General features: G+C 26.2%; 8 protein-coding genes across 8 annotated transcripts; 3 read left to right on the top strand and 5 right to left on the bottom strand. All coding sequences in view use genetic code 12, as the record gives it.

Annotated features, from left to right (window-relative positions):
* Positions 1 to 2,178: 2,178 nt before the first annotated feature.
* On the bottom strand, positions 2,179 to 5,229 carry KGF54_001647 (ubiquitin-specific protease; the record flags this gene model as incomplete). The annotated part of the gene is made up of 1 exon (XM_051762039.1): positions 2,179 to 5,229. The coding sequence occupies one exon, from the start codon at positions 5,227 to 5,229 to the stop codon at positions 2,179 to 2,181; it is 3,051 nt and encodes a 1,016-aa protein (XP_051621185.1).
* Positions 5,230 to 6,310: 1,081 nt separating this feature from the next.
* On the bottom strand, positions 6,311 to 8,185 carry KGF54_001646 (uncharacterized protein; the record flags this gene model as incomplete). The annotated part of the gene is made up of 1 exon (XM_051762038.1): positions 6,311 to 8,185. The coding sequence occupies one exon, from the start codon at positions 8,183 to 8,185 to the stop codon at positions 6,311 to 6,313; it is 1,875 nt and encodes a 624-aa protein (XP_051621184.1).
* Positions 8,186 to 13,302: 5,117 nt separating this feature from the next.
* Positions 13,303 to 15,336, top strand: RLM1 (Rlm1p; the record flags this gene model as incomplete). The annotated part of the gene is made up of 1 exon (XM_051762037.1): positions 13,303 to 15,336. One exon carries the CDS (start codon positions 13,303 to 13,305, stop codon positions 15,334 to 15,336), a length of 2,034 nt encoding a protein of 677 aa, XP_051621183.1.
* A 503-nt stretch (positions 15,337 to 15,839) lies between these two features.
* On the top strand, positions 15,840 to 16,990 carry RPS6A (40S ribosomal protein eS6; the record flags this gene model as incomplete). Its single annotated transcript, XM_051762036.1, has 2 exons — positions 15,840 to 15,845; positions 16,286 to 16,990. 2 exons carry the CDS (start codon positions 15,840 to 15,842, stop codon positions 16,988 to 16,990), a joined length of 711 nt encoding a protein of 236 aa, XP_051621182.1.
* Positions 16,991 to 17,293: 303 nt separating this feature from the next.
* KGF54_001643 (uncharacterized protein) lies at positions 17,294 to 18,631 on the bottom strand (the record flags this gene model as incomplete). Its single annotated transcript, XM_051762035.1, has 1 exon — positions 17,294 to 18,631. The coding sequence occupies one exon, from the start codon at positions 18,629 to 18,631 to the stop codon at positions 17,294 to 17,296; it is 1,338 nt and encodes a 445-aa protein (XP_051621181.1).
* A 701-nt stretch (positions 18,632 to 19,332) lies between these two features.
* On the bottom strand, positions 19,333 to 20,580 carry KGF54_001642 (uncharacterized protein; the record flags this gene model as incomplete). Its single annotated transcript, XM_051762034.1, has 1 exon — positions 19,333 to 20,580. The coding sequence occupies one exon, from the start codon at positions 20,578 to 20,580 to the stop codon at positions 19,333 to 19,335; it is 1,248 nt and encodes a 415-aa protein (XP_051621180.1).
* A 3,151-nt stretch (positions 20,581 to 23,731) lies between these two features.
* On the bottom strand, positions 23,732 to 24,331 carry KGF54_001641 (uncharacterized protein; the record flags this gene model as incomplete). The annotated part of the gene is made up of 1 exon (XM_051762033.1): positions 23,732 to 24,331. The coding sequence occupies one exon, from the start codon at positions 24,329 to 24,331 to the stop codon at positions 23,732 to 23,734; it is 600 nt and encodes a 199-aa protein (XP_051621179.1).
* A 189-nt stretch (positions 24,332 to 24,520) lies between these two features.
* KGF54_001640 (TFIIH/NER complex subunit) lies at positions 24,521 to 26,524 on the top strand (the record flags this gene model as incomplete). The annotated part of the gene is made up of 1 exon (XM_051762032.1): positions 24,521 to 26,524. One exon carries the CDS (start codon positions 24,521 to 24,523, stop codon positions 26,522 to 26,524), a length of 2,004 nt encoding a protein of 667 aa, XP_051621178.1.
* Between the last annotated feature and the right edge of the window lie 249 nt (positions 26,525 to 26,773).

Here is a 26,773-nt window from a genome sequence, read left to right as displayed (position 1 = left end):
AATTACCTATGTTGATTGGAAACATTAATATGTTTAGTCGAAATTATGTGTTCATAGATTCATCGTTAGTGCATATATGTGAATATCAAAAATAGTCACAAATATTGATAATTCATAGGGTGCTAATGAAAGCTTTTGAAATTAAGAGGTATGACACATAATCATTTCCTTTTTCTGAATGATAACTAATGAGTTTTCTAAGAATGTTAAATTTTTGTTCTTTAATTTGATATATCTTGATATCACAGCATATAGTTTTTTATCCACCGCTCCGATTAGTTTCAAGATGGTGGAGAGTTATTTCAGTACACATGTTTACTGTATGTTCTTTTAACTGATATCATACCGACATTTATTTGTTACAAATAGTAATTTACCACAATGGATCTGTATTCAGGATTGCATTGCTTAGCTTTGAGATTGTTCATATTAAGAAACCATATCTACAAATTTTGTCATACTGTTTGACCATTAGTGCATATATGCGATAATCAACAACTACAACAGTTGATTTATCATAGGTTGCTAATGAAGAGTGAAATCAAACAGTGTGATATTAAGTTGAGAATTTCCACATATAAGCGCAAATTTTCACGATTATATACTTGACGCTAATATAGCATAACACAAAATACTAACCAAATGTGAGAATATTTTCCTAGCATTTTATATTATTATAATGTATATTGTATGATGTATTCTTTGTAAATTGTTTTTTATTGATGTAGTTTCTAACCTCTTTGAAGTATAATAAATTACTGATCATTGAAATTAGGGTAACCTAAAGAAATGGAAAAGACTGTAGATGAAAAACTAACTGAAATTGAAAGAGATCGGGCGGTTCCTGAAATATATAATTACATAGTTATTAAACCATTTTATCTTTAATTAACTGGAATTTAGTTATTAATGTTTTTTTATTATTCTTCCTACAATATTATAATTATGTAAAAATCAATAAGGGGGTATTTTGAATTATTATTCAAAAAATACACTACCCCTCTTCTCCCCCTTAAAAATTATTTATTTATTCATTTATTTCTCATTTAAATTTTTGCGAGTTTTAAAAATTTTCAAAGTTCTTCCAATATTTAATTGCTGTATTATATCATTCATAAAATGACAAAGAACATAGGGCAGATTGACTAACTCAAAGTTAATTCCAAGAGAGTATAGATGAAGAGCTCTAATTCTATTTGATTCAGGAAAATCTAAAGTATTTACAAGACGAACAATTTCTTTTAATGTTTCAAAATGTTGTAACTTCTAGTCTTGACAATTGGAACTAGTGTTTTGAATAAGGAGTTTTTTTGATAATTCTATTTAACTGTCAACTTTGATAAATTGATTGAAAGAAGCTATTGTTGGTGCTTAAGTGATTATCAAAAATTAATTTGATATTTTCATTAGTTGCTAATGATTTAATAAGTTTATTTCGAAAGGTTTTAATCAAGGGTTGATAATGAATTTTCTTCATTTTCTTCAATATGTTATATGTGTGAACTTAAACTGAATTTAAGATTTCTGCGTCAGTTAAATCAATCGATCATGCCTTGTTGGATCACTCGTGACTCGATTTCTCAAAACTGCAAATTGATTAGAAATAAACGAAGTTGTTTTATCATATTTTCTAATCGTTAGTGCATATATGTGTCTATCAAATACAAAGTTGATAACTCATTGGTTGCTAATAAGTTCTTTTAAGTCATGACTTAGAAATAGTGATAGAAATATGATGATTCAATGCTAGGTATAATTTTCTAAAATTTCCTTAATACGTATTGCCATGTCCGTGCTTTGTCCTTTTTTGCCAAAATTCGATACCTACTGCTAATTCGCTAGCACAACTGTTTTTTGAGATGATGGATTTGACAACTTTTTCATATTTTTCTATCACTAATTAGGTGACTTGAAATTGTATATTGTATAATGTATTTTTAAATTGTTGATTATCGACTTCGTAGGTGATCTCTTTAATTCAACTTTATCTACATGCCCTTAAGAACAATCGTTAGAGGTTTGAAAGAAGTAGAAGTGTTGACTTCAATTTCCAAGCTGATGTAATGACTGATATAAATGTTAAGGTAATAATCAGAGAATAAAGTAGATTTATTGATAGATTCTATGCATTGTTTATTTGCTCAAAACATACTATACTTCTAAAAGTCAAAAGAAAACTCAATCGATACGTTCATAACATAAAACATAAACATCTCTCGAAATCATTTCTTCATAATACCCATTATGAGAAGGATCATTTTCATTACGTAATGAACCATTGTTTATGTTTGGTTTTACATTTTCATCATCAAATAAACACCAAAAGGGATGAATTAAATTTTCTAAATCATTTTTGTTTTCGTTTATATTTGATTTATTGATTATAGATGTATAATGACCCGATTTTAAATTTCCGAAATGGTTGATTATTCCTGATAATTTGTATTTTATTTCGTGTTGGAATTTGAAATTGTTGAAAATTAATTTTAATGGATACCTAATTGGTGTATTTAATTTATCTGTGAGATTAAACATTGAGAATCTAGATAAATGAATGAATAAAATACGCGGTAGTTTAACAAATGAGATTGATTTAGTTGATGTTATGTTTGTTGTTGTTGATGATGATGAACTTGTTGATGATGATGATGAATTTGTTTCAGTTTTTTTGGATTTGGTTAATTTGAATAAACCTTTCTTTTTCTCAAAAACTGGATGGTTTTCTATAGTGGGTACTTCACCATGACATTTAGGACATCTCCATGCGTTATCACCTGATAATATCTCATCTTGGATGTAATAACTTAAACAAGAACTTAAGTCAACTACTTCATTTTGAGATTTTTGTTTTGGAATTGGTAAACTTAGGATTGAAAACGGCGAGTATGATATTGATTCGTAATGACATTTATTACATTTTAATTTATTTTGTAAATGACCTTGTATAAGATCAGATATTGGACTTGAACCTTCATGATCGTATAATTGTTTAAGCCATTTTATGTAACTTGATTGACTTTCTAAATCTATAATTATATTCCATTTTGTTATGAGGTAATCAGGATTAAATTCTTGTTGATGATTGTCGTTTAATTCTTCATGTAATCTTTCTAGTATAAACAAAAGAAATTCTTGTGAATCTTGTTGTTCGTGAGGGATATTAAAGTCCGGTTTTAGTAATGATGTAACTCTAATGAATTTTGTAGGTGAGATTGGAACACCTCCATTTTGTTGCATTGTTTTAAGTAATCCATTGATGGCTTCACTTAATAATACCGAATCTTTCTTGTGAGAATTTGAATTTTGCATTATTTTGATAAATTTGGGGTTTTTAACTAATTTTTGATAGTTTTTATTGAAAATTAATTTAAATTGATAAATTCCAAATAATAATTGTATAGTTGAATTGATATAACAAGATGATCCAAAATTTCTTAATCCACACACGGATAAATCTTTTAACATATTGAATTTTTGAAATTTTATTTGTTCTTGTTGTACCATTACGTGATTGGGGATCATTGGATGATGATTATTGTAAGATTGGTAGTGTGTATGTGATTGTGGTGGCGGATACGTTTGTGGATGTTGAAGGTGTTGTTGTTGGTGGATAAATGGTTGTCCATTGTTTTGATAATACATATTTGATTGTTGTGGTGGTGGGAATGTGGGCATTGCAGTTTGGTGTTGTTGTAAATATTGATAATTTTGTGGTGGAGGGTAAGGTTGTTGGTGTTGATATGTAGGATTGTAGTGAGTAGCATTATTATGACCATTTAATCCGTGAGCATGTATTGTATTTGATTCAACTACTGGTTCTGTTTGTCTTCTATAATTTGAATATCCATCGTTGTTGGTTTGTTGTTTTGATGGACTTGTGAAATAAAGATCATCTGCACTTAATTTTGCTGTTGTTACGATATCTTTTTCTGGATATGGACTTGAAATATTTTGTTTCTCATTTTTATATGGTGATAAACTACGAGTCAGTTTTGAAATTGATGTTGGCGGTGATGATGAAGTTGATGGTAAATTATTCAATAACAGTGGTGGTAAATTGGTTGGTATTGGTGGTGGGGCTTTCTTTTTGGGTTCTGATACTGTTGATAAAAAACTGTTATTATTATTTTCTTTAGAATAATCTTTTGGTACAGGTAATGAAGGATATCTATTTTTAAACCCATCTATTGAACCAATAGATGATTGTCTTGAATGTTGAGATAATCTACTTTTTTGAGAATTGGCAGTATGATCTATTTTCAAATTTGACATTTCTTCTAGTTCATCACTATTTTCTGATTTTATTGAATTTTCAAAACTAAATTCATTTTCACTATCATTATCATTGTGATCATATGATAAGTCTTTTTCCTTAAGGTACGTAATATATTGATTTAACCAATCATATAATTCATCAATACTAAAACTTAATAAGTTTTTCTCAGTCAAATAATCTTTTATATATCTTCTAATTTCCAATGAACTTATGGTATAATTCCCATTATTAAAAACTTGATCAGTATTATAAAATGCAAAAATATTTAAATAAATAATAAAATCTTGTTCATTTGATTCAATGAATGAATCAAATCCTTCAAAATGAAACATTATAAATCCATTTATAAAATAATTAAAAATTAAAAAACCCTTTATATATGATTTTATATTATTCAAATTATTTTCTGTCCCATTATTTGAATTTTCATATAATAATTCACAATAATCTATTAAGTCAAATAATGATTTTGATTGTAAATCTATATCTAATTGTAAATTTCTAAATTCATAATTTATTACTTTTATATAGTAATATTTTATATCTTCTTGTTTTAATAATGAATTGTTCGAACTTGATTCTTGCATTGATGTTGATTTAAGTTCTTGATGATGGTTTTTGTTATGATACTTATCTGGTGAAGATGTTACAGTTGGTGGAGAAATTGAACTTCTAAATTGCTGATGTTGATCATTATGTCGATTTTCGTGATTGCTATGTTGAATAGTAGGTACCAAATGTTGATATGGTGAAGAAGAATGCAATGAAGGTGACGAATTTGTCGTAGATTGTCTAATGTTAGGTAAATTCTTAATATCAATAGGTTGTTGTTTATGAATAGGAGGATCAGGTGCTATATCTGGTGGTGGAGGAGGTGGTGGTTTAGGTAGCTTTTTTGAAGTATATGATGATTGATATGGATGAAAAGTTGATGATGAAGATGAAGTTGTCATTAAATGGTTATACAGTATGATGAGTATAAAGGTGTAAAACGCTAGTTACCGGATTTAAAGTTAATTTTAGCTACTTAATTATTAAATTTGAAAAACAGTTCTAAATAAATATGTATCATTGATGAAAAAATATTGAAGATGTCAAAATTGAATAGAAACTAGTAACTTTTAATTGTGTAAAATGATTATATGAAAGGATCAAAATAATGAAATGAAAATATTATGGTTGTAAAATTTATCTTGTTGATGTTAAAATAAGAATTCAAAATTGAGATCAAAAATTAAGAAAATAAAATTAATATTTTTTTTATTTAGAACTGAACAAATTAATTACGTAGTTTTAATACAATACAATACAAAACAATACAATACAATGTTGTAGTTTTTGGAATTAACCCACCATAATTATTGCATCCTTTAAGTTGAAGCTAGTTGTGAGAGCTCATATGCTTTACAATTACTTACTGACCTATTCACATGATCTAGTATTCGTTTGCAATGACTGAATTCAAAATGGTTCTCGATAGTCATCCATTAATTTTTATTCTTAGCCATAATTCCCCATATTTTATTAGATTTACACTAAAGTTCAATTTAGGGGCGTAGGATAGAATTTATTGTACACTTTCATATTGTTCAAATAGTAAATAAACAATTTCATGACAAGTAGACTATTTATCTTTAATCACTTGAAAGAGAAGGTCGTATTTCATTTAAAACCTTTTTCCTGTTTGTTTAATGTAAGGGGGTTTGTAATAAAGTTTTGATTTGCGTATAAGTTTTTTTTTTTTTTTTTTGCTGCAAAACTGTTGATCTTATGAAATTTAGCAGTCAAAGGAAATGAAAACTATGATAACTTATAATAATTCATTTGTTCAACTTATTGTATTGTTTACTATTTTTTCTAAGGTAATTAAAAAGTCAAATTTCAACAGTGCCATGTCGTTGAATTTTTTGCTTGTTTGAACAATAAATTGAACTGATATTTTCTATAAAGGTATATAATGATAATAATCTATAAAGTTTAATAAATGCTAAAAATTTCCACGTTTCAAATTTTCATGTCGCGTAGTTGTATGTATTACTCAATTAATTGCTTATCACCGTTAACATCAGGGTTCTGGAGTTCATTGTCTTCAACTACGTTATCCTCTGCTCTAGCACTTTCTTTTTTGGTGTCAGTTACAACTTGCTCATCAACTTCGTTATCTGGATTATCATGTACTTTTACCTTATTATCTGGATTATCATATACCTTTTCTTTGTTATCTTGATTATCATGGACTTTTTCTTTGTTATCTTGATTATCATGTACTTTTTCTTTGTTATCAACAGAATCACCATTAATTAACCAATTTATTAATTTATTTTGTTCCTGTTGTTTTGTATCTTGATCAATATTAAACTCTTGTTTTTCTAGTATTTCTTGCTCTTTTAATTTTTCATTTAAATTTATACATTTTGGTGAAATTCTAAAATCTGCAACTATTGGTCTATGATCTGACATATATTTACCATTAAATTTTGAATGTAACATACCAAATTGTTTTAAAATTAAATCAAAATTATCTTGAAATTTAGAAGATTCTGTACCTAATTTTATATATTCACAATTTTTTCTTAAATTGATTTTAATTCCTTTATTGTCTAATTTTTTGGAATAACTTGGGGCAAATATATAATCTATATTTTGTCCACCTCCATTTAAAACTGATCCATCAAATCCAGTAACTGTTGATTTCACATGTCCATATCTGTTTATACCAGGAACTGTTAATGTTGTAGCATCACGTAATAAATCTTTAATAACCAAAATGCTATTACTTTCATCTTTTGGTTCAGAATTAAAATCTCCCATTAAAAAAGTTGGCCATTCATTTTTAGATTGTTTTTCCAATTGTCTAATAACTTCAGTAACTAAATGAGCTGATCCCCATTTTGATAATTTACCAAAATGATCAAAATGAGTATTGAAAAAATTTAAAATATGACCTGTTTTTTTGTGTTTAAGTATTATAAATGAACAAATACGAGTGTATAATGCATCCCAACCTTCATAAGACATATAAAGATCTCTTTCATTAAGCCAAAACGAATCACTATGTAAAACTTCCCATTCTTTAGTATTATATATAATTGGAACAAATTCTCCCATTTCTTCTCCATTAATTCTACCAACCCCATAATATTTCCACCAATCTTCTTCATCATCTCTGAAAGTATTCAAATTTTGAACAATATCTAATACTTGAAATTTATAAAGTTCTTGTAATGTAAAAATTGTATTTTCCACAATATTAAATTTTATAGATGATAGTATATCTTTTAATCTGTCTTCCCATTTATATTCTCCATCTCTTAATGGAGTTAATCCATTTCCATTTTTAACATTATGTGAATAAATTCTAAAATTGAATGAAGATGTAGAAGGATCCATTTCTGGGAGATTAATATTTAATTTTTCATGATTAAGTTTCTGTTGTGTTTTCTTGATTGGGTTTTCAAAAAATTCAAGATCTTGCTCATTGTCATTAGTCAATGGTAAATAATTTTTTGGTTCTCTATTTTTAGCTAGGTTTAAATTCATGTATGATGGTTTTTCATTTCTGGACATCTCTTGTATATCACCAAGAAACTTGCTTGGGTTTTTAATGGCTTCTATTTCTTCAGCTGATAAATTTGTAGGTCTAGGTGTAGCTATTAATGATAGACTAGATGGTGTTGATAATAATTCGGATAATGATGCAGGATTTGATTTATCTGAAGCTAAGTGTGAACTTGTTGTGATAGAGTCATCTGAATCATTGACACTATAAGCATTTTGTGAATTGATTTGGTATAAATAAATGATTGGTAGTATGCATAGTAAAATGATTAGTATAACTATTCTATGAGATTTTTTGAATCTTAGTATTGATGATCTACTTGTTGTAGTATATGATTTAGTTTGTTTCATTGATGTAAATTAAGATTCCTTTATAAAATGATATACATTTGTAGAATTATATATATAGATTTATAAACAAGCTATACTTTCTTGGTATTAACTTCGTAATGAAATTTGATTAGAATTGAAAATTGTTTTTCCCTTTATCTTTTAAAAGCCCCCTGCGTTTATAAAATATTGGTCAATTTGAAACAAATGAATAATGAAATGGATGATTTATTTAGTATTGGAAATTTATATGATGTGACTAATGCTATAATATTGTAATGACAATAAAGATGATCTAATGATTGTAGTTGTAATTCTATTTGATGTTAATTTTTTCTATGCTTGATGATTTTAAATTAATAAATTAATAAAAAATCTCGTAAATTTTAAACTTAAGATTTTTCATCATTCCAATTTTGTGTTGTATTATGTAATTTTACTAAGTGTGATTATGTAATGAATTCTATTACTTGATTTGTAATTTATTTTTTATTTTTCCAATTTTTGATATATTATGACGTAATGATTTTAATCATATATTTACGAATTGAATCTAAAATACCCACCAGTGTTTGTAGTTATAATTTGATTCATTTTGATTTAAAGATCTTTTGCTGATTGATTTGGACCAAGACATAACTTGCTAATTATATGGAAGATTGAATTTCTTTATAAAGCCGTCAGTCATTTAGTTTTAACTGCCTCAATGAACACCTATTGAGTAAAAGAATTTGTCATTTGATTCTTTTTCAATCTCATGATCTTTAGTAACATGTTCTTTTGCAATTTTTTCTGATAATAACCATTTACCACAAATTGTACATCTACAAATCATTCTTTTTGAACAGTTTGGTCTATCTTGGTATTGACTGATGGGTCTTACAAATGCTTATTTCAAATTTTATGATGATTAATTTTCTGCAAACAAACAGATTATTAAGTAGATAATAAGATGATAAGATTATTATAACTTGAAAAATCAGAGGAATTTAATTAAATTATATAGTTGCATTTTAAAGGGCTTTTTCAATCACGCCATGGATATTTGGTTGATTTGGCAATATTAAAAAAATTTGTATAATTTTAAATTAGTACTTAATTTTGACACCCCAAGCAAATAAATTTCTGGTCCAAAATTTAAAAACATATACTATTAAAAATAGTAGAACAAAACGGTTTAATTACAAACATAACCGTTATTTATCAAATTTATAATGTAAATCAGATGTACAAAATCATATTTTTTCCCAAAAATAATTTGGATTGGAATTCTAATTATAGCAAACTTAATAAAAAGTTGCACTCCTGATGATATCATGACCAAATTAAATCAAAAGTTTCACGTAAATGTAGATTTCTTAAATGATTGATTTACCAGTATTTCCTTATTGACAATAATTGAAAACAATTTACTATTCATTCATCGCCACAAGTTTAGTATTGAAGAAGGTTAGTTGTCAACTAAAAAAGCTTATTTGAAAATTAAATGATTTAATTTGAAACGCACAATGAAACGAAAAACCCTTTAATTTTTTTCGTGACTACTTGACAAATTTTTAGATAAGAGGAAACTAAAACCCAGTTTTTGAAAATTCTAGATTTTTGTCCATAAACTGGAAATGAACCTTTCGGAAAAATGTCATTCAGTAAAAACTATGAAACAAATTTATGAAACGTTCAATGGAATCGAAAATGAATCGAAAACTATAAAAAAAATGAAGTTTTGATTGAGTAAAAAATATGTAGGGTGTACTTCAAACACCAAAAATTTAAATTATCATTGGACCAAATTTAAAAAAAAATGGTTAGATCGTTTGATCTTATAGTCATCAATAATTTTATCGTACGACTAGATCAATCTTAAGAATTTTAGTAAAACTTCTATTTTGACTTTTGACTCCTTTAACCAAAAAAACTATATTTACAGAGTAATTTTTCAATCACATTTGATTAAGATGTTTACTGTATTGTATCTAACGTTTTTGAATTAAGTTATGGTGATTTTCAGACTTTGTTTTTTCAATTTGAATAAACGATCAGTTTCTGCGATCTGGAAGTATAGATGGAACTTCAACCTGGCTGAATTTCAATGTAAATTACAGAGAGAGTCATTTGGATCCAGAAGCTCATTTTGCTAAACTAAGTTTGGGTTAGTAGTGTAAGTCACTTAAATAGTTTAACTGAAAAATCGGAAATATGTTATCGAGCATTAACTTTATGTTTATGTAGTATTTCTAATAAAGACTTGCTTTTCTATTATGAGCGATCATATTTCCATTACTATCACACTTAAAAAAAATTAAGGTCGAGCTACCTCTATGTAAATTAATGCTCGAGGAGATACTTTTTAAATCATGACGGACTTGTAATTATTCAATGCTTAATAAATTGACTTTGATAATAGTTCACAGCTTAAGTTTCGATTGTTGCCTGTTGTAAAACGTCAAAATAATAATACTATTTTCAAAGCAATATGGTTTGGAATAACTTTTAAGCTTTAGCCAACATTAAACGAATCTTAAAATTGGAGAGGGGCTAGACTCTGAATATGATTTTTATAAATTGATAATGTCAACGAAGGAAAACGAATTTGACAATAAGAATCAATACATATCCATGCAATTAGACAAGAAAAGTTGGTAAACTCTTCATATGAATTGAGAAAAAATTCACTAAGTGTTACAATAAACAAAAGAAATGCTAACGATCTCATGACGATCTTCTTTATATTATGCGCTTTACAGCAAAAAAAACTTATCTATGGGCTACATTTATTATGAACAATCATCTTATGCTTCCAGATATTTAAACTTTTGCACTACTGCTGTCAAAATCTATTTTTAGTTTCTTTTTTTAATACTTACGGTGACTCAAATTTTAGATGTTATGCATTTACCACATTAACGGCTTTTGAAACAACTCTCAAATTTTTTAATTTTAATACCAAAAATAATAAATTTTTCACTCGCCAAGCTAATAAGTTTCTGACAGATTTGACACAATAATTAAACTCAAATTTCTCAAAACCAGTTTGAAATTTATAATTTATTATGTTTTGAGTTAGTCATATGTAATATGTAAGGTTTTAAAAATCTAAAAAAAGAAACTTATTACAACTAGTAATTGATGAGATGTCGGTTATCAATGGGATTAGTAAATTATTGAAACCTTTGTAAAATATTTATCTCATGTCAGATATTTCTATCTCAGATCTTCGATAGCCGTTCGTAAACTAGTCTAAAATATCTTGAGCTACATTATTAGAAATGCTTGGCTTGCAGTTCTCCCCAACCTTTTTTTAATGCTATCTCTTATAATTAATGAATTTTATTATTAGAAGAGGGCTAAAAAAAACTGCTGGTGCCGTACCCAAGTCTTCTGGTCATGCTTGAGCTCATTTAATCTTTTCAACTAATTGCAAGCTTCGTTAAGCAACAGATTTAACTAAACACGCCATGTTCTTGAGCAAATCGTTAAGCGGCGTTTTAAGAGTAAGAAAATTCAATTAATTTGCTCAACCCCTCTATTTGTGTTAAGATGTATTTGAAAATCTAGTTTCTATCATTAGAGGATATTTTAAACACAAAGAATTAACGAACCGTAGCACAGAAACAATTTAGCCAAGCAACATTTAAACAATAATGAGTTGAAGTTATTATTGTTGTTTAGTAAAATTATTACTCGCTCAGTGAAATATATCTTCATGAAGATGTTCCTTGTATGTCATATTGAAGAAAAACTTCTAAAAATAGATTTTTGTAAATACTTTTTTTTTTTTTTTCTAGATTTATGCAAAGATTCTTTTTAATCAATGAATATGATTCAGTACCATTTTTGATCCTATATTACCAACGTTTCAACTACATCCGATTAGTAATCGCTTAAATTCGGAGCAAGTCCTTTGTTTTAAACCATGACTAACTTGAAGATTAGCTCTAAATTAGTACTAACTCCTATTTTTAATCATCTAAAACTTTAACTTCAGTTAGAGGTTATGAGACTCTAGTAAATTATCAAAAACGCTAAGCCTGGCATACTTGAACATAAATGCGTCTTACTTTTGAGTCAATTTAAACTTTGAATGAAAAGTACAAAAGTTAAAAGAAGCTGATATATAAAACAATAGAAAGAATTAAAAAAAAAAGATAAATTTAGAAACATTTTTTTGTACAAAAAAAAGTTTCGATTCAAATCGTAAATTTTTCGCAATTTTTTTCTTAGTATTAAAGTTTGAATGAAACAATAGTAAGAAGTATTTCTATTGAGATTCGGATAATAATGATGTAAATCTACTTTCAATTACGGAACAGATAACTTAATTTAGATTTTACTATTGTCTAGTCGATTTTGAGTCTTATTCAATATGATTTTGCATCATTTACAAAATTTTAAACTTCCCAAGAAGTTTCGAGATTCGATCTAGACTAATTAGTATCAGTAATCAAGATAGATTTTAGATCTGAATTTTTGAGATTTATACCCCAAACAAGTGATTTCTTTGTAATAATGTTGAAAATTATGAGTTTTAAATTGTAAATGTTTTAAAACATGGCTGTATCAAAAATCTCGATGGGTTTTTTCCATTTGAAATTTAGTAATTTATAAATAAACACTAATTTTATCCGATTTTTTTGAATTTAGTAAATTTTTGATTAAACCAATTATAAATTGGTCGTCTTTAATTTAAACAGTTATATTTAATATTCAATAAGAATTTGAAGTTAATCTCGTATCTTTTTCAAGAGAAATTTGTTCATAAATTGAATTATAATCTTTTAACATCGACCCTTAAAATTTAAAAGTAAGAAATTTAAAAGTAAGAAAAAAAAATAATAATTAAATTAAAATAATTTAAAGTGAAACAATTTAATTAATTCAATTTAAACATTTAGTTCAGTATTATTTCAATTTCATTTTCATACATCTGATTATCAGTAACCATATATTATAATATCACAATCTATCAAATTAATTATATGTTATAAATTTATCATATTATAATTCGTTCATTTTTCAATCTAATATTTCAATTCAACTAAAATCATAAATATTATAGATATATCACCACTTTCAATTATATATCCTTAAATTTACAACTCATTACACTCAAACTTAAAAATATTACAACATCAATCATAATGGGAAGAAGAAAAATTGAAATTCAACCATTGACTGATGATAGAAATAGAACAGTTACTTTTGTTAAAAGGAAAGCAGGATTATTTAAAAAAGCATATGAATTAGCTATATTATGTCAAGTTGATTTATCAATAGTTATATGTGGGAATAATAACAAGATATATGAATTTTCAACAGTTAATGCAAAAGAAATTTTTAATAATTATGATAATGTTTTAAAAAGTAAAAAATCAATACATGAATCAAAATCTCCTGAAAATTATCTGATTTATAAAAAGAAAAAATTATTATCTGAACCATTAATGACTAAAAAAGGACATATTGTTGAAGTTAAAAATGGAAGTATTGGATCAAATGAAGAAAATAGTAGTTTTGATGGTGATGAAGAAGAAGATGAAGAAGATGAAGATGAAGATGGTATATCAGAAGAAGATTTTATGAAATTGAAAACTACAAAAAAGAATAGAAATCCGAAAGTTTTTAATAGTAAAAGACCAGCTCCATCACCACCACCAGCTCATATATCAATGAATAACGTACCAACTTTTAATAAATATAAAAAACCTAAACTTGAAGTTCCAAAATCATCAGAGAGCGTAAATAATTCAAGAACTCCATCTCCTTCAATGAATAAAAAAGAAACTAATTCAAGACCAATATTAAGAGTTCAAATTCCAACAGATGCAAAAGGAAATAAAAAAACCGAACAATTTTCAATAAATGATAATAAAAGTGATACAGGTAATGATACAGCAAGGACAATAACAGCAATAGATAATAGTAATTCTTCATTACAACCATCATCAATAAATCAAACTAATTCTAGTAGAACTACAGCAACTACAAGTAGTTCACAAGGAATAAATAGTAGTAGTACTCACAATAGTCATCATCAAGGTGTAATTAATGGAACTCATTCAACAAATGGTACAACCACTCACAACGGTTTTAGTTCATCTACTCATTTGTTACCATCAGCAGTTCCATCAACTAGATTTACAGGTTTTTCATCTTTTAAATCCCCAGATACAAGAAAGCCATTATTACCATTACCAATAAATTCAAAATCTCAAACTTCTTCACCTGCAAGTGCTACTGCTCCTGGTTTACCAAATAATCCAATAAGTACTGTATCAAGTAATAATAGTAGTATGAGTAATAATAACAATAGTACTCCAAATAATAGTAGTGGAAATATTTTCTATTCAAATAATAATAATAACAATACTACTAATGGTAATGGAAATTTTTATGGAATGCAACAATCCCCACAAAATAATACTTATATTAGTTTTCCTATCCATGGGTTCAATCAACAATATCAGCCATATAACTCACAACATCAAACTACCACAATTCAAAATTCCGCTACTCACCAACAACATCAACAACAACAGCAAGATCAACCACAACAGTATCAATCCCTACAACATCAAAATTTTCCTCCTCAATCAACAATTAATCAACCAGAATCATCAATACGATTCCGTAACCCTTCAATTCATCAACACCAACCTCAAAATGGTGAACAAACACCTATATCTGGTCTACCATCAAAATATATAAATGATATGTTCCCATTTCCATCACCTTCAAATTTTTTAAATGCTCAAGATTGGAATACTGGTGCTACTCCTACAACTTCAAATGTTCCACAATTTTTTCTAAATATGATGCCATTACAAAGCGCAGGTGGACTCAATCAACAACAACAACAACAACAACAACAACAACAACAACAACAGCAACAACAGCAACAGCAACAACAACAACAACCAAAATTTGCTAGTGGTAATAATACCGGTCAAGTACCTAATTTTTCAACTGGTGGCACACCATTATATAAGTCTCACATATCACCAATCATTTATAATAATAATAATGGGAGTTCAAATTCAAATGTAAGTAAGATTACAGAAGAAGAAGAATTAAGTCATGATGAATCTACTAAAGGTGGGAATACTATTAATGCTACTATTACTGGAGCTAATAGTGGAAATGGGGTAAAAATTGGTGTTGTTAAAAAGGATTAAGAAGTTTATTTGAAGTTTGTGGGTTTTTTAATTCTAATGTGATTTTTTTGTATTATATATTTTTTATTTGACTTTATAGTTTTTTACTAAGGGTCCGGGTTTTGTTTCTTTTTTTGTATAGCTTTTTCAAAGTTTGTATAGTATATACATATAAGTTATTGATTGTTTAAGTACTGTTTCACAAGGTAATTTGATTTTTATGACCTATACAAAAATATTGACGTTAAACAAAACTTCGTGAAATAAAAATCAGACACATAATCTGGTAGCCATATCGTGTGTCATTTTTTATTTCAATGTCTTGAAAAACTTATAAAACTCATTAGGGCTACAACCTCTGCGCTTCACATAGTAATATAGTAAAATAGTAAAGTTAATAGAGAAACACAATAACAAATTTTCATACCTGAAAAAAAAAAAGTTAATATTAACAGTTAAATTTTAATCTGGGTTTCAATTTAATTCAAAGATCTTAGCTTTACTATACATTCCATAGGTACATCATGAAGGTATGTTTAAATAGCAATAATGGAGAAATAGACTAGAGATCATTAAGAGAGATTATAAAAGAGATCATCAAAAGGAATATCATTGCCAAATTGGATAAATATACAACTAAATAAATAAAGAATTGAACATTTAAAGTCAAAGATGTTTGAGAAACTACTACATTTGTCAATAATATTCATCTAGCAATGTCAATGAAACGAATTTGATTGAAATCAACAATATATCTCATATTTCAAATAATCAAATTACAGAAGATTCACCGGATTCATCAGTTATTTAAAAATAAGAAAATTTTCATAATCATTAAAAGAACAGTATACAATTGTCAAAATAATACTTCAAAAGAACCCATTTATTCTGGTCACATTCTTTAAAATCTTGAGTCATTTCAATATATCATATAAATTTCAACAAAGATTACTAACTTTATTTATTTTAGTTAAATATTTCTTATCCAGCTAACGGTACTCAAAAGAGTATTGATATTGATGATGAACACAAATTACGTGTCTTTTATGAAAAAAGAATGGGACAAGAAGTTGAAGGTGATTCAGTTGGTGATGAATTTAAAGGTTATATTTTTAAAATTACTGGTGGTAATGATAAACAAGGTTTCCCAATGAAACAAGGTGTTATGCATCCAACAAGAGTTAGATTATTATTAGCAAAAGGACATTCATGTTATAGACCAAGAAGAACTGGTGAAAGAAAAAGAAAATCAGTTAGAGGATGTATTGTTGCTCAAGATTTATCAGTTTTAGCATTATCAATTGTTAAACAAGGTGATTCAGATATTGAAGGATTAACTGATACAACAGTACCAAAAAGATTAGGACCAAAAAGAGCTAATCATATTAGAAAATTCTTTGGTTTAACAAAAGAAGATGATGTTAGAGATTATGTTATTAGAAGAGAAATTAAAAAAGGTGATAAAGTATACACAAAAGCACCAAAAATTCAAAGATTAGTTACTCCACAAACTTTACAAAGAAAAAGAGCTTTAAAATCTAAAAAAGTTAAAAATGCTCAACATCAAAGAGATGCTGCTAATGAATATGCTCAATTATTAGCTAAAAGATTACATGAAAGAAAAGAAGAAAAAGTTCAAATTAAAAAGAAAAGAGCTGAATCATTAAAAAACTAGATTAGTTAGCTTTACTCTTAAGGAGAATTTTAAAAAGGTGGTGGTGTTCATGATGTGTTGTTGAATTTCTGTTATTTTTAATTTATTTTTAATTTTGTATATTAATAAACGATGGTGGGAAATAAAAATAAATGAAATAATGATAAATAAATAAATAAAATAAATAAAAAACAATTTGTAATAGATTTGAGTAGTCAAGTTGTAGAATATCAATTCTCAGTCTTTTATCTTGAAGATATAAACTCTCTGTGATTGACAGTTATTATGCATTAATTCAACTATAAACACTAAACATTAGATTAACTAATTATTTTCTTCATCATCATTACCGTTAACATTTTCAAAATTTCTTTTCTTCATTAACCGTTTAATATTATTAAAAACTTGATCAGTTGATATATTTGATTCATAACTAAAATTTTTTTTTAAATAATTTTCTTGTTGTTGTTTATATGAAGGATCTCTTAACAAGTTTTTCAAATGTTGATCGAAATCTTGTTGTGGGATTAATTTACCAGTAATTGGACATTTTATTTTTGTACTTGTTGTGGTGGTTGTTGTTGTTGTTGAAAGTTGTGAAGTTGTAGTTGATGATGTTTGTGAATTTTTTTGTTTTTTTAATCTTGTTGAACCTGCTGATTTTATTTTCATACCTTTTATAGGTGGTGGTTTATTGATTTCTGAGGATTCTGGAGAATCTAAAGTGGTGAAATCTTTCAGTTTATCATTTTTATCATTTTCAATAGGGTTTTGAATTAATGGAATTTTTGATTTTTTCAATTCAATTTCTTTAGTTTTAGAAGTTAATGATCTTTGAATTAATGAATCTCTTGAAATTGGTTCATTAAGTTCTTTTACTTTATCAATTTGATTAAAATTTATAATTGATAAAATTGAAAAATCTTGCCAATTTATTGAAGCAAAATTTAACAATTTTTCTTTTTCGGATTTAGCTTTTTGTTTTGATTTTTGATGGTTTTGCTTGATGTAGAGTGCTCTATTATATGATTTTGTTAATAAGTTGAATTTATTATCTAATTGGGTTTGGTATAAATTATTTAAATTTTCAAGTTCTTTTGAAGTTTCAGTGAACATGGAGTTGAGTAATCTGTATTGATTTAAATAGATTTTAAATATGGGATTTAATGAATGGGTATTTTTTAAAAATTCAAATTGTGCTGATTTACCTCGTTTTGATTCATGATATAATAAGTTTGTTATTTTTATAGATTCTGTTTCTAATGTACTATTTATTGATATATATAATGCTGTTGTTTTGATGATTTTTAAATCTTTTGTAGTTAAATTTTCAGGAAATTCATCAATTAAAAAGGTTAATTCATCAGGTTTGGGTATTTCTTGAGTTATTTCTTCTTCAACTACTGTTGATTCTTCTTGAATTGATTTATTTTTAGTTTGTTCAGATGCTTTAGCTAGTTGATTTAGGTAAAATTTGTGATACTCTGAATCCGTCTTTAAAAATCCAAATTGATTGTCCTTCTTGGTGTTGTTCTTTGTCAATCTTTCTTCAAAACTTTTACCATTTTTTATAATGTATGTTATTGTTTTATCGATTGTTTCTTGAATTTCTTTTGGTGGTAATTTGATATCATTAGGTAGTAGATTTTCGATTGATGACATTATTGTGGAAATCTTCTTCTGTACTTTAAAAAACTACTTGAGGATTTAACGATTTAATGAGTAGTACTGTTAAGTATATATCTTCTTTAGTTTAAAGTTGAATAATTGTGTTGCAAATATTATTAATGATAATCATGTTTTTAAATGCATCTAAATTTTGAAGCGAATGTCACAAATTTTGACTTGTCTGTAAATTTGATACACGACATCGGTTGCTAGAATGCATTTAACAGGTACTTCAAGCAGTCAAAATTTGATCAAGAATGATCTTGAGATATAAAGTTTTTCAAGTTGTTTGTATAGAGAACAAAATTGTTGCCCTTGCGTTAGATAACATGTTTTTAAGATTTTATCAGTTTATTAATTTTTGCATCAATTTTACTATTAATTCAGATATTGCTGTAGAAAGAAAAGAGATCACAAATAAGACCAGACTTCGAATTAAAGAAAGAAGTTGAATATTGATTATAAAAAGTATTAAAAATTGAATTATTAAAATTGAATATGTAAATTACAAACTCCAAACAAAAAAATTAAATAATTGAATAAAAAAATTAAATAATTGAATAAATAAAGGAACATAAACTATTGAAAAATTAAAAAAAAGATTGACCCTAAATTTTAAAAACACCTTGTACCAAATCATTAGTAAATGACTTAACTTATAACTTCTATAATATTCCCTCTTTTACTTTAATTGATTATTGAAATACAACTGGCGGTATTATATCTTTTTCTTTATTAGTTACATTGTTTGCATCTTTTATAGGCAATGGATCTAATGTTATATTAGCATCAAAAGCATTATCTATTTGATTATTTAAAGGATTTTTTTCAATTTTTTCCTGCAATATTTTTTCTTCTTGTTGTTGTTGAATTTCATTAGCTTTGTTTTCAATCATTGGTGCTTCATATGTAAAATGATCATTTATTGCTGAGTTTTCACCAATTAGGTAGTTATTTACTAATTCTGATGATGATGATTTATTATTTTTTAATGTGTTTGATGGGTAACGAGGCTTTATAAAGTAATTATTTTGTTGTTGTGCTGCTTTACTTGGTAATTTTTCAAAATATATTGGATTATTTAATTGTTTTGCTAATGTATCTAAATCAGTTGATGATGATCTTGTATGGCTTTGTGATTGTTGTTGTTGTTGTTGTTGTTGATTGGTGTGATGATTAAGTAATGATGATATTGAGTTTGATTCCGGTAAATGTTGTTGATGTTGTTGTTGATTTGTTGATGGTAAATTCTCTGATGTATTTGTTAAATCTATGTATGAATTAGTTTTTGAATTTGAATTTGATGATGAGAAAAAATTATTTAATGGGTTTAACAGGTGATGATGATTATCTGGTTGTTGTTGTGGGAAAGTATTTGGTGAATTTGGTAAATTGTTGTTTGCAAATGTTGGAATGAAAGTATCATAGAAGTCATAAGATGATTGTTGTTGTTGTGGTGGTGGTGGTTGTGAGTATGGTTGTTGAGAATTATTATTATTATTATTATTGTTATAAGTTGGTTGTATATTTGAAATTGTTTGACTATATTGAGTTGATGGATATTGTGGAAGTTTTAAATGTTGACCATATGGATGTTGTTGTTGATTGTTGGTGGTTGATGAAGAAGTATTTGAAGGAAAATCAGATTCCGAACTTCCATTTGAAGAATCAGTTATAACATTTTCCTTGTATATTATTTCATCACCATTTTTATTATTCTTTGAATCTAATTGTTGATTATCATATTTTCTATGTAATTGTTCATGAAATTGTTTAAAACTTGATTCATCATTTTGTAATTCTTTTTCAATAAATTCATCATCTATATCTTCTTTTTGTAATTTTCTTTGATTTTTATACCAAAATATTCCAACTACTATAATTATTAAAAATGACGGAATACCAACGGCTAAACCAACAGCCAATCCATTTGAATTTGCCATTTTTTATTGTTAAATGTTACTTTTTAGTTCTTGATAGCGAATGTGAATGTATATTTGATTAATATTTTGTTTATCAAATTCAAGATAAGCTTTTAATATTTTTTGGTTGTAAAAAATTTATTGGTTGTGAATTAAATAAATTGACGAATTATAAACAGATTAAATTTAAATTTTCGAGATGTCAATTAATTTTTGAATGTTGTAAGCGAGTGGTATTGACTATCTATTGAGTAATGTAAATTGATATAAAAGATGAATATATCAATTAATTGAATATAAGTTAAAAAGAAGGATAATTGATAGAGTATTAAATTAATTGATAATAAAATATAAAAATAATATCAATCAAATAATTATTTCAACATAAAATTTTAAATTATTAATTATTATTCTAGTCTATATTATAAATATTTAATATGAAAAAAAAAGAAATCAAAAAGAAATCAGTGTATTTAAATTTTAACACAAACAAATCAAATCAAATAAAATAAAGAACAATAAAAACTAAAGGAAAGAAAGGGGAGATAAACAATTATAGTATATAAGTATATGAATCAGGATTAATTAAGTTGTTCAGGATCTTGATTAAAATGTACTACAGCTTATGATTGTATAACCTAAAACATTTCTTATGCCATCTAGACTCTTGAATTTAGAACAGAACTTTTTTTACATTTTAAAGTTATTATGATGATTTAAAGAATCTGTAAATAAATGTAAGAAAATAAATATAGACTTTTTAAAATTAATATCTTATAGAAATTTAGGGCGAAGCAATCGAGAGAATATAAAATGTTTTTAGTATTAAATTAAAGTAATACAAATTAGAATATTAGTTCATTCATTTACAAAAAATAAAACTTATATTTAATTGATAATTTTTTTGTCTCATAATGTATCTTTTCAATGAAAAATAGCAAATTAGAAGTTTTAATTACTATCAAATAAAATGTAGCAATAGAGAAACAATATTAGATAAAATTGAATACAAGTTTGAACTAAAACTTCAACTACATAACTCATTATAATACATTATACATTTAAATTATTGAAATGCAACTTCTATTTTTAAACCATCTTCGAGAATTTTTATATTTTGTGTACCTTAAATATTTATTATATTATTTTATAAAATAAGTATTATTAACTAAAAAGTTAAGTGAAGTTAGGATTGAGACGATATTGATAATTCTGTTTAGATTATGGACAGATTTGTTGGACATATATATTAACGATAACATTGAATATTTGAAACTTATAAAATTTATGGTATTCATATCGTTCTTACATTGATATAAAAATTAACAAGGCGTATTTTATTTAAATATTTAGAGCCGAGAGAATTGGTTAATAATACACTACCAAATAATATGATATACAGAACCCGCTTATATACAGGTTTTAATTTATCAAATAAAAAAATTTTAATTACTATTCCATTTTAAGAATAAATTTAATTGATAGACATAATTAAGCAAGTTGATTTTAATTATTTAATTGTTTGTTTTAATAAAGAATATAATAAACTTTGACATTTTTGTTTTTTAATATTTTGATCCGTAATTTGATCCGTATTCTTTTATTTTTTTCTGATTTGAATATTTTGATGTTTTTGATCCGATTACTTTTGTTAATCAATGTTTTTCTCAATAATTCTATTTCTTTCTGTAATTTTTGAATGTATCAATTGGTTAACAATATAATGTCGATCTTAATAAGATTTAGTTAATTTTAACCTTACTTGAAACTTTTGAATATTATAGTTGTAATATTTTGTGTAGAAAATTGATGGAATTCCCGAATTTACCTGGAGAAATTTTGTTTCAGATTTTCAAGGGATAGTGAATTATTGCACCTTGTTGACTTAGTTGTTTAAATTATACGATATGTAGGAGCTTTTATCATTTTCAAGGGTTATTTCTACTTTATTTAATCCCAATTATGCAAATCAAGAATGCCTGATCGACTAAGTAAGTTACAATAAAAAAGTACAACAAGTATTTAATTATAGGTGTTCAAACTAATCGATTTAGCTATTGAAATGCTACACCACTCACATCATGAAGTAAAGTTGGACAAAAAATTTCAAACTACAATTAATAATATCAATAATTTGCACCAATACGTAAATAAAAAATATGAATTATTAGATTTGCAAATCTCAAAAAAAAACTAGTAAAAAGAATAAAACACATCAAAACTATTTTTATTATTGATTTTCTTAATTTCAAACTAAATTTTACAATATATGCAAACAATTTGGTGGCGGATACCCTTCAAAATCGTTTATAATATTGTTAAAAAGACTATTAACAACTAGTTCGTTTCAAGCTCGTACTATTCTCCGCTCTAAGTAAAAGTACCGTACCACAATAGTTATAAACAATTTTCATGTCGTTATCAATGGTATACTGTTGTAGAGCGAGCAGTATGCTAAAAATGCCCCTTATGACAAATCTACTTAGCGGAAACGAAAGCTTTTGGTAAATAAAAATAATGACTAGCGGATCTTGATATGATGATAGAATCAAGTTAATGTTTAGACGGCAGCCAAAACTAGCTCGTGCTGGCTCTGATTTAACTTTTTTAGTCGATGCCGCTTTATCGTATCGCGCATCTGAAACATACTTTGAATTTTGAATATATATTTGAGTATATTTACGGTGATATCAATTCAAATTGCGAGTATGAGTATATTAAGATAGTTGTAGTCAAAAACAGAAAGCAAAGTGGCAATTTTGCAGTCTTTGAGTCCATTTTTGTATTTAGTACGTGATAAAATTCATTATAGCATGGCTATTGATCTAAAGTTTTGCAATCATTATAGTTAGAGAATTTGCAAACTTTCAATTTTGATTAAATGAAATACTTAACAGCATTTCGAGCTCTATTGAAGCTTGAATATTGCTGTTATTATATTATTTAGTACGTGAAAACTTCAGAATTCCATCTTACATTCTTTCAACTTAGTTAAAAGTATCTTTAGAGCTTGAGCAGCTGATACACATAACAAGCAAAGCAAACTCAGCCAATGGGATCCTTCACAAATAATCCAACTACAAAGAGCAAATCCCTAGTCATCAAAGCAATGTATTTACAGGTAATTTATTCATAATCTTTTATTTATACACCATCAAATCAAGTTTTTCAATTACAAATCAAATTCAAATTCTGGATCATCCATTAAATTATATTCAACTTTAGCATTATTAGTATCAACTTCCAAAATAAATCTATGAATTTCAAAAGGATGCATTTTAGATTCTCTTGTAGCATTTAATATAACCCAACCTTTTTGATCAGATCCTTTAACTTTAAATTTAATATCAATTATACCTTGAACAGTATTTAATTTCCCCCAAATCCAAGGCCAATTACTTGCAAATTCTATATTTGAACCTAATGCATCAGTTCCAATTGTTGATCTTCTTAAAAAATATAATGTTGAATTTACTATTGGTGATGAAGATTTTTCATAATTAAAAATGAAAATACATGATAATGTTATTGCTATTGCGTATACTACAAAGTATCTTCTGTTTTGATCTCTTTTTGTGAATGGATCAGGTAGTTCACGTTCTATAGTTATTGGTGGTTTATAAATTTTTTTTGTAGTGATAGTGGTTGATTTTTGATCTTGTGGTCGTTGTTGTTGTAGAAGTGAAATTGAATTGTGTAATAATCTAGATGTTATTATTCTATGTGGTAATGATGACCTTATCGGTTTCAATACCAAGTTTCTAGATAACATATTGTTAGACAATGAGTCGTATGTTCTAATGATTGTTTTGGTGAAAAAAAAGTAAGTTGATCTTTGGAAAATTTAATTTGTATGCAAGATTTAATTATTTTAGATTTGCAACATTTATTTAATTAGTTCTTCTTCAATATCAATACCATTACCACCAAATCTTTTCATTGATCATAATAACAGTTTGACATGGATGTGATACGGGGAGCTTGCTCCAAGGATAAAGTGGGAGGAATGGTTTATATTAGAGAAGATATAGTACCATCAATGTTAGAATGGAAAGCAATAGAAGATGATAAAAACTTTATAAATATACCATTAAATAAATTAATAGCATTACAAGCATCTAAAGAAACAACTCCCAAAATGATCTTACAAATAAGTTATAAACTAGATGATAATCAACCAGAACCAACTAAAATGAGATTAAATTTTAATAATCGACCTACAATGAATAATATAAAAGATGCATTACAAACAATCGTAGCGAGATCAAGAACAAGAGTTGAAGGTTCATCTACTCCTACACCTCAACAAAGTTCAACTCCACAAGGTTCACAAGACTCAGCAACTCCTACACCTACATCTTCTTCTTCATCTTCATCATCACAAAAATCATTCCAATCACAATTATCACTTTCAGATTCAAACTTGTTAAAAAATTTCGAATTACAACAAAAATTATTATTGGAAGATAAGAATCTACGAAATATTTTTACAAAATCAGTAATGAATTTTAAATTATCCCCCACGATTTTTTGGTCAAGTCGTATAAATCAATTAAGAACATTTGCATTAACAATTTCTCAACATAGAGGTCCATATAATGTATTAAGTACTATAAAACCAGTAGCAACTTCAGATAATCAAGTAAATGTTAATGTTACTAGAGATACTATAAATGAAATATTTGAAATTTATCCTATTATAAAAAGGGCATTTCAAGATTTAGTACCTCAGAAATTACTGGAAGGTGAATTTTGGTCAAGATTTTTTAATTCTAAATTATTTAGAAGGTTAAGAGGAGATAAAATTGGGTTGAATAGTGGTAGAGGTGATGCTATATTGGATAAATATTTATATATGGATGATAAATTAATTAATGAGGAGGTTATTGCAAATGGAAAAGATGACGAGAAACGGAATGGTGATGATTCAACGGAACAATCAGCTAAAAGAAGAAAATTGGATGAAATGAACCTGAATCATATTAACAAATTCTTAGATTTATCAGGGAATGAACAAGATAATTCCCAAAAATTAGGTAATAGACCAGATATGACAATGAGATATGATGATGATAATGATGATACTTCAACAACTAAATCAAAAAGAGAAAATGAAATGATTATATTAATGAAAAATATGAATAAATTATCATCTAAAATGATGAGTATGAGTTCTCAAGGTATACCAACAAAACCGGAAACCACTATAGATGGATTGTCAGCAAATGAAGTTAATGAATATGAAGAAGATTTAAATCTTCATGATTTAAATGATGTTAATGACTCCCAATATATTACATTGAATATTAATACAAATAATGAAAGCGTTTCAAATGAGAATAATAATGTTATAAATGATAATAGTCAAGTTAATAGTGATTCAAATATGGACCTAGACGAACCTAAGGAAAATGTTAATGACTTAGATCTTAATGAATATTTCTTAAAACAAATACAAACAAATGAAATAAATTTAAGTGATACTTTTAAAAATAAAAATCAAGATATTGAAAAAACTTATCTACAAATATCAAATTTAATAAGACAAAATTTTAAAACTTATAAATTAATTAATAAAGAAGATACAACATCATCATTTATACAACAACCAACAAATATAATACCAGATTTATTAATTCAAGAAATAATTACATATAATATAACAATTGTAGAATTTTTATCACATTTTTGGAAATTATTTTTAAATAATTCAAATAATTCAAATCAATTAAAAAAAATATTTACATCATTAAAGAATTGTTCAAATTCATTAAAAGAATTTAAAATCAAATCTATAAATGATTTAAATTCAATTGATTTAATTTCAAATAATGAAAAATTAAAAGATAAAGTATTAAAAGATTTTAATTCTTGTCTTGAACCAATGGAAATAAGTTTAGATAATGCTTTAAATAAATATACTGAAGCTGTTAAAATTAATAGTAATAGCGTCTCAGAGAAATAGATGTATATAATTTAGAATAGTGAATTTGAACGTGTATAATTTAATTAATTTATATTGTATTTCTAATTATTTAATAAAGGTACGAATTATATAGTCTGGAACTGACCCCTACTCTAGTCTTAATTAATGAATTAACTGAACAACAATTATAATTCACAAGATAATCCAATCCAATTCCATTTATCAAAAACTTCATCATTATCAAAATTACCAAAACTTAAATCAGAACATAATGAACAATTTAATAAA

Source organism: Candida jiufengensis, assembly GCF_024610255.1.
Source record: "Candida jiufengensis strain CBS 10846 chromosome Unknown scaffold5, whole genome shotgun sequence".
NCBI lineage: Eukaryota > Fungi > Ascomycota > Pichiomycetes > Serinales > Debaryomycetaceae > Lodderomyces > Lodderomyces jiufengensis.
The sequence above is the reverse complement of the archived record's forward strand: the minus strand, read 5'-3'. Positions and strand labels throughout refer to the sequence as shown.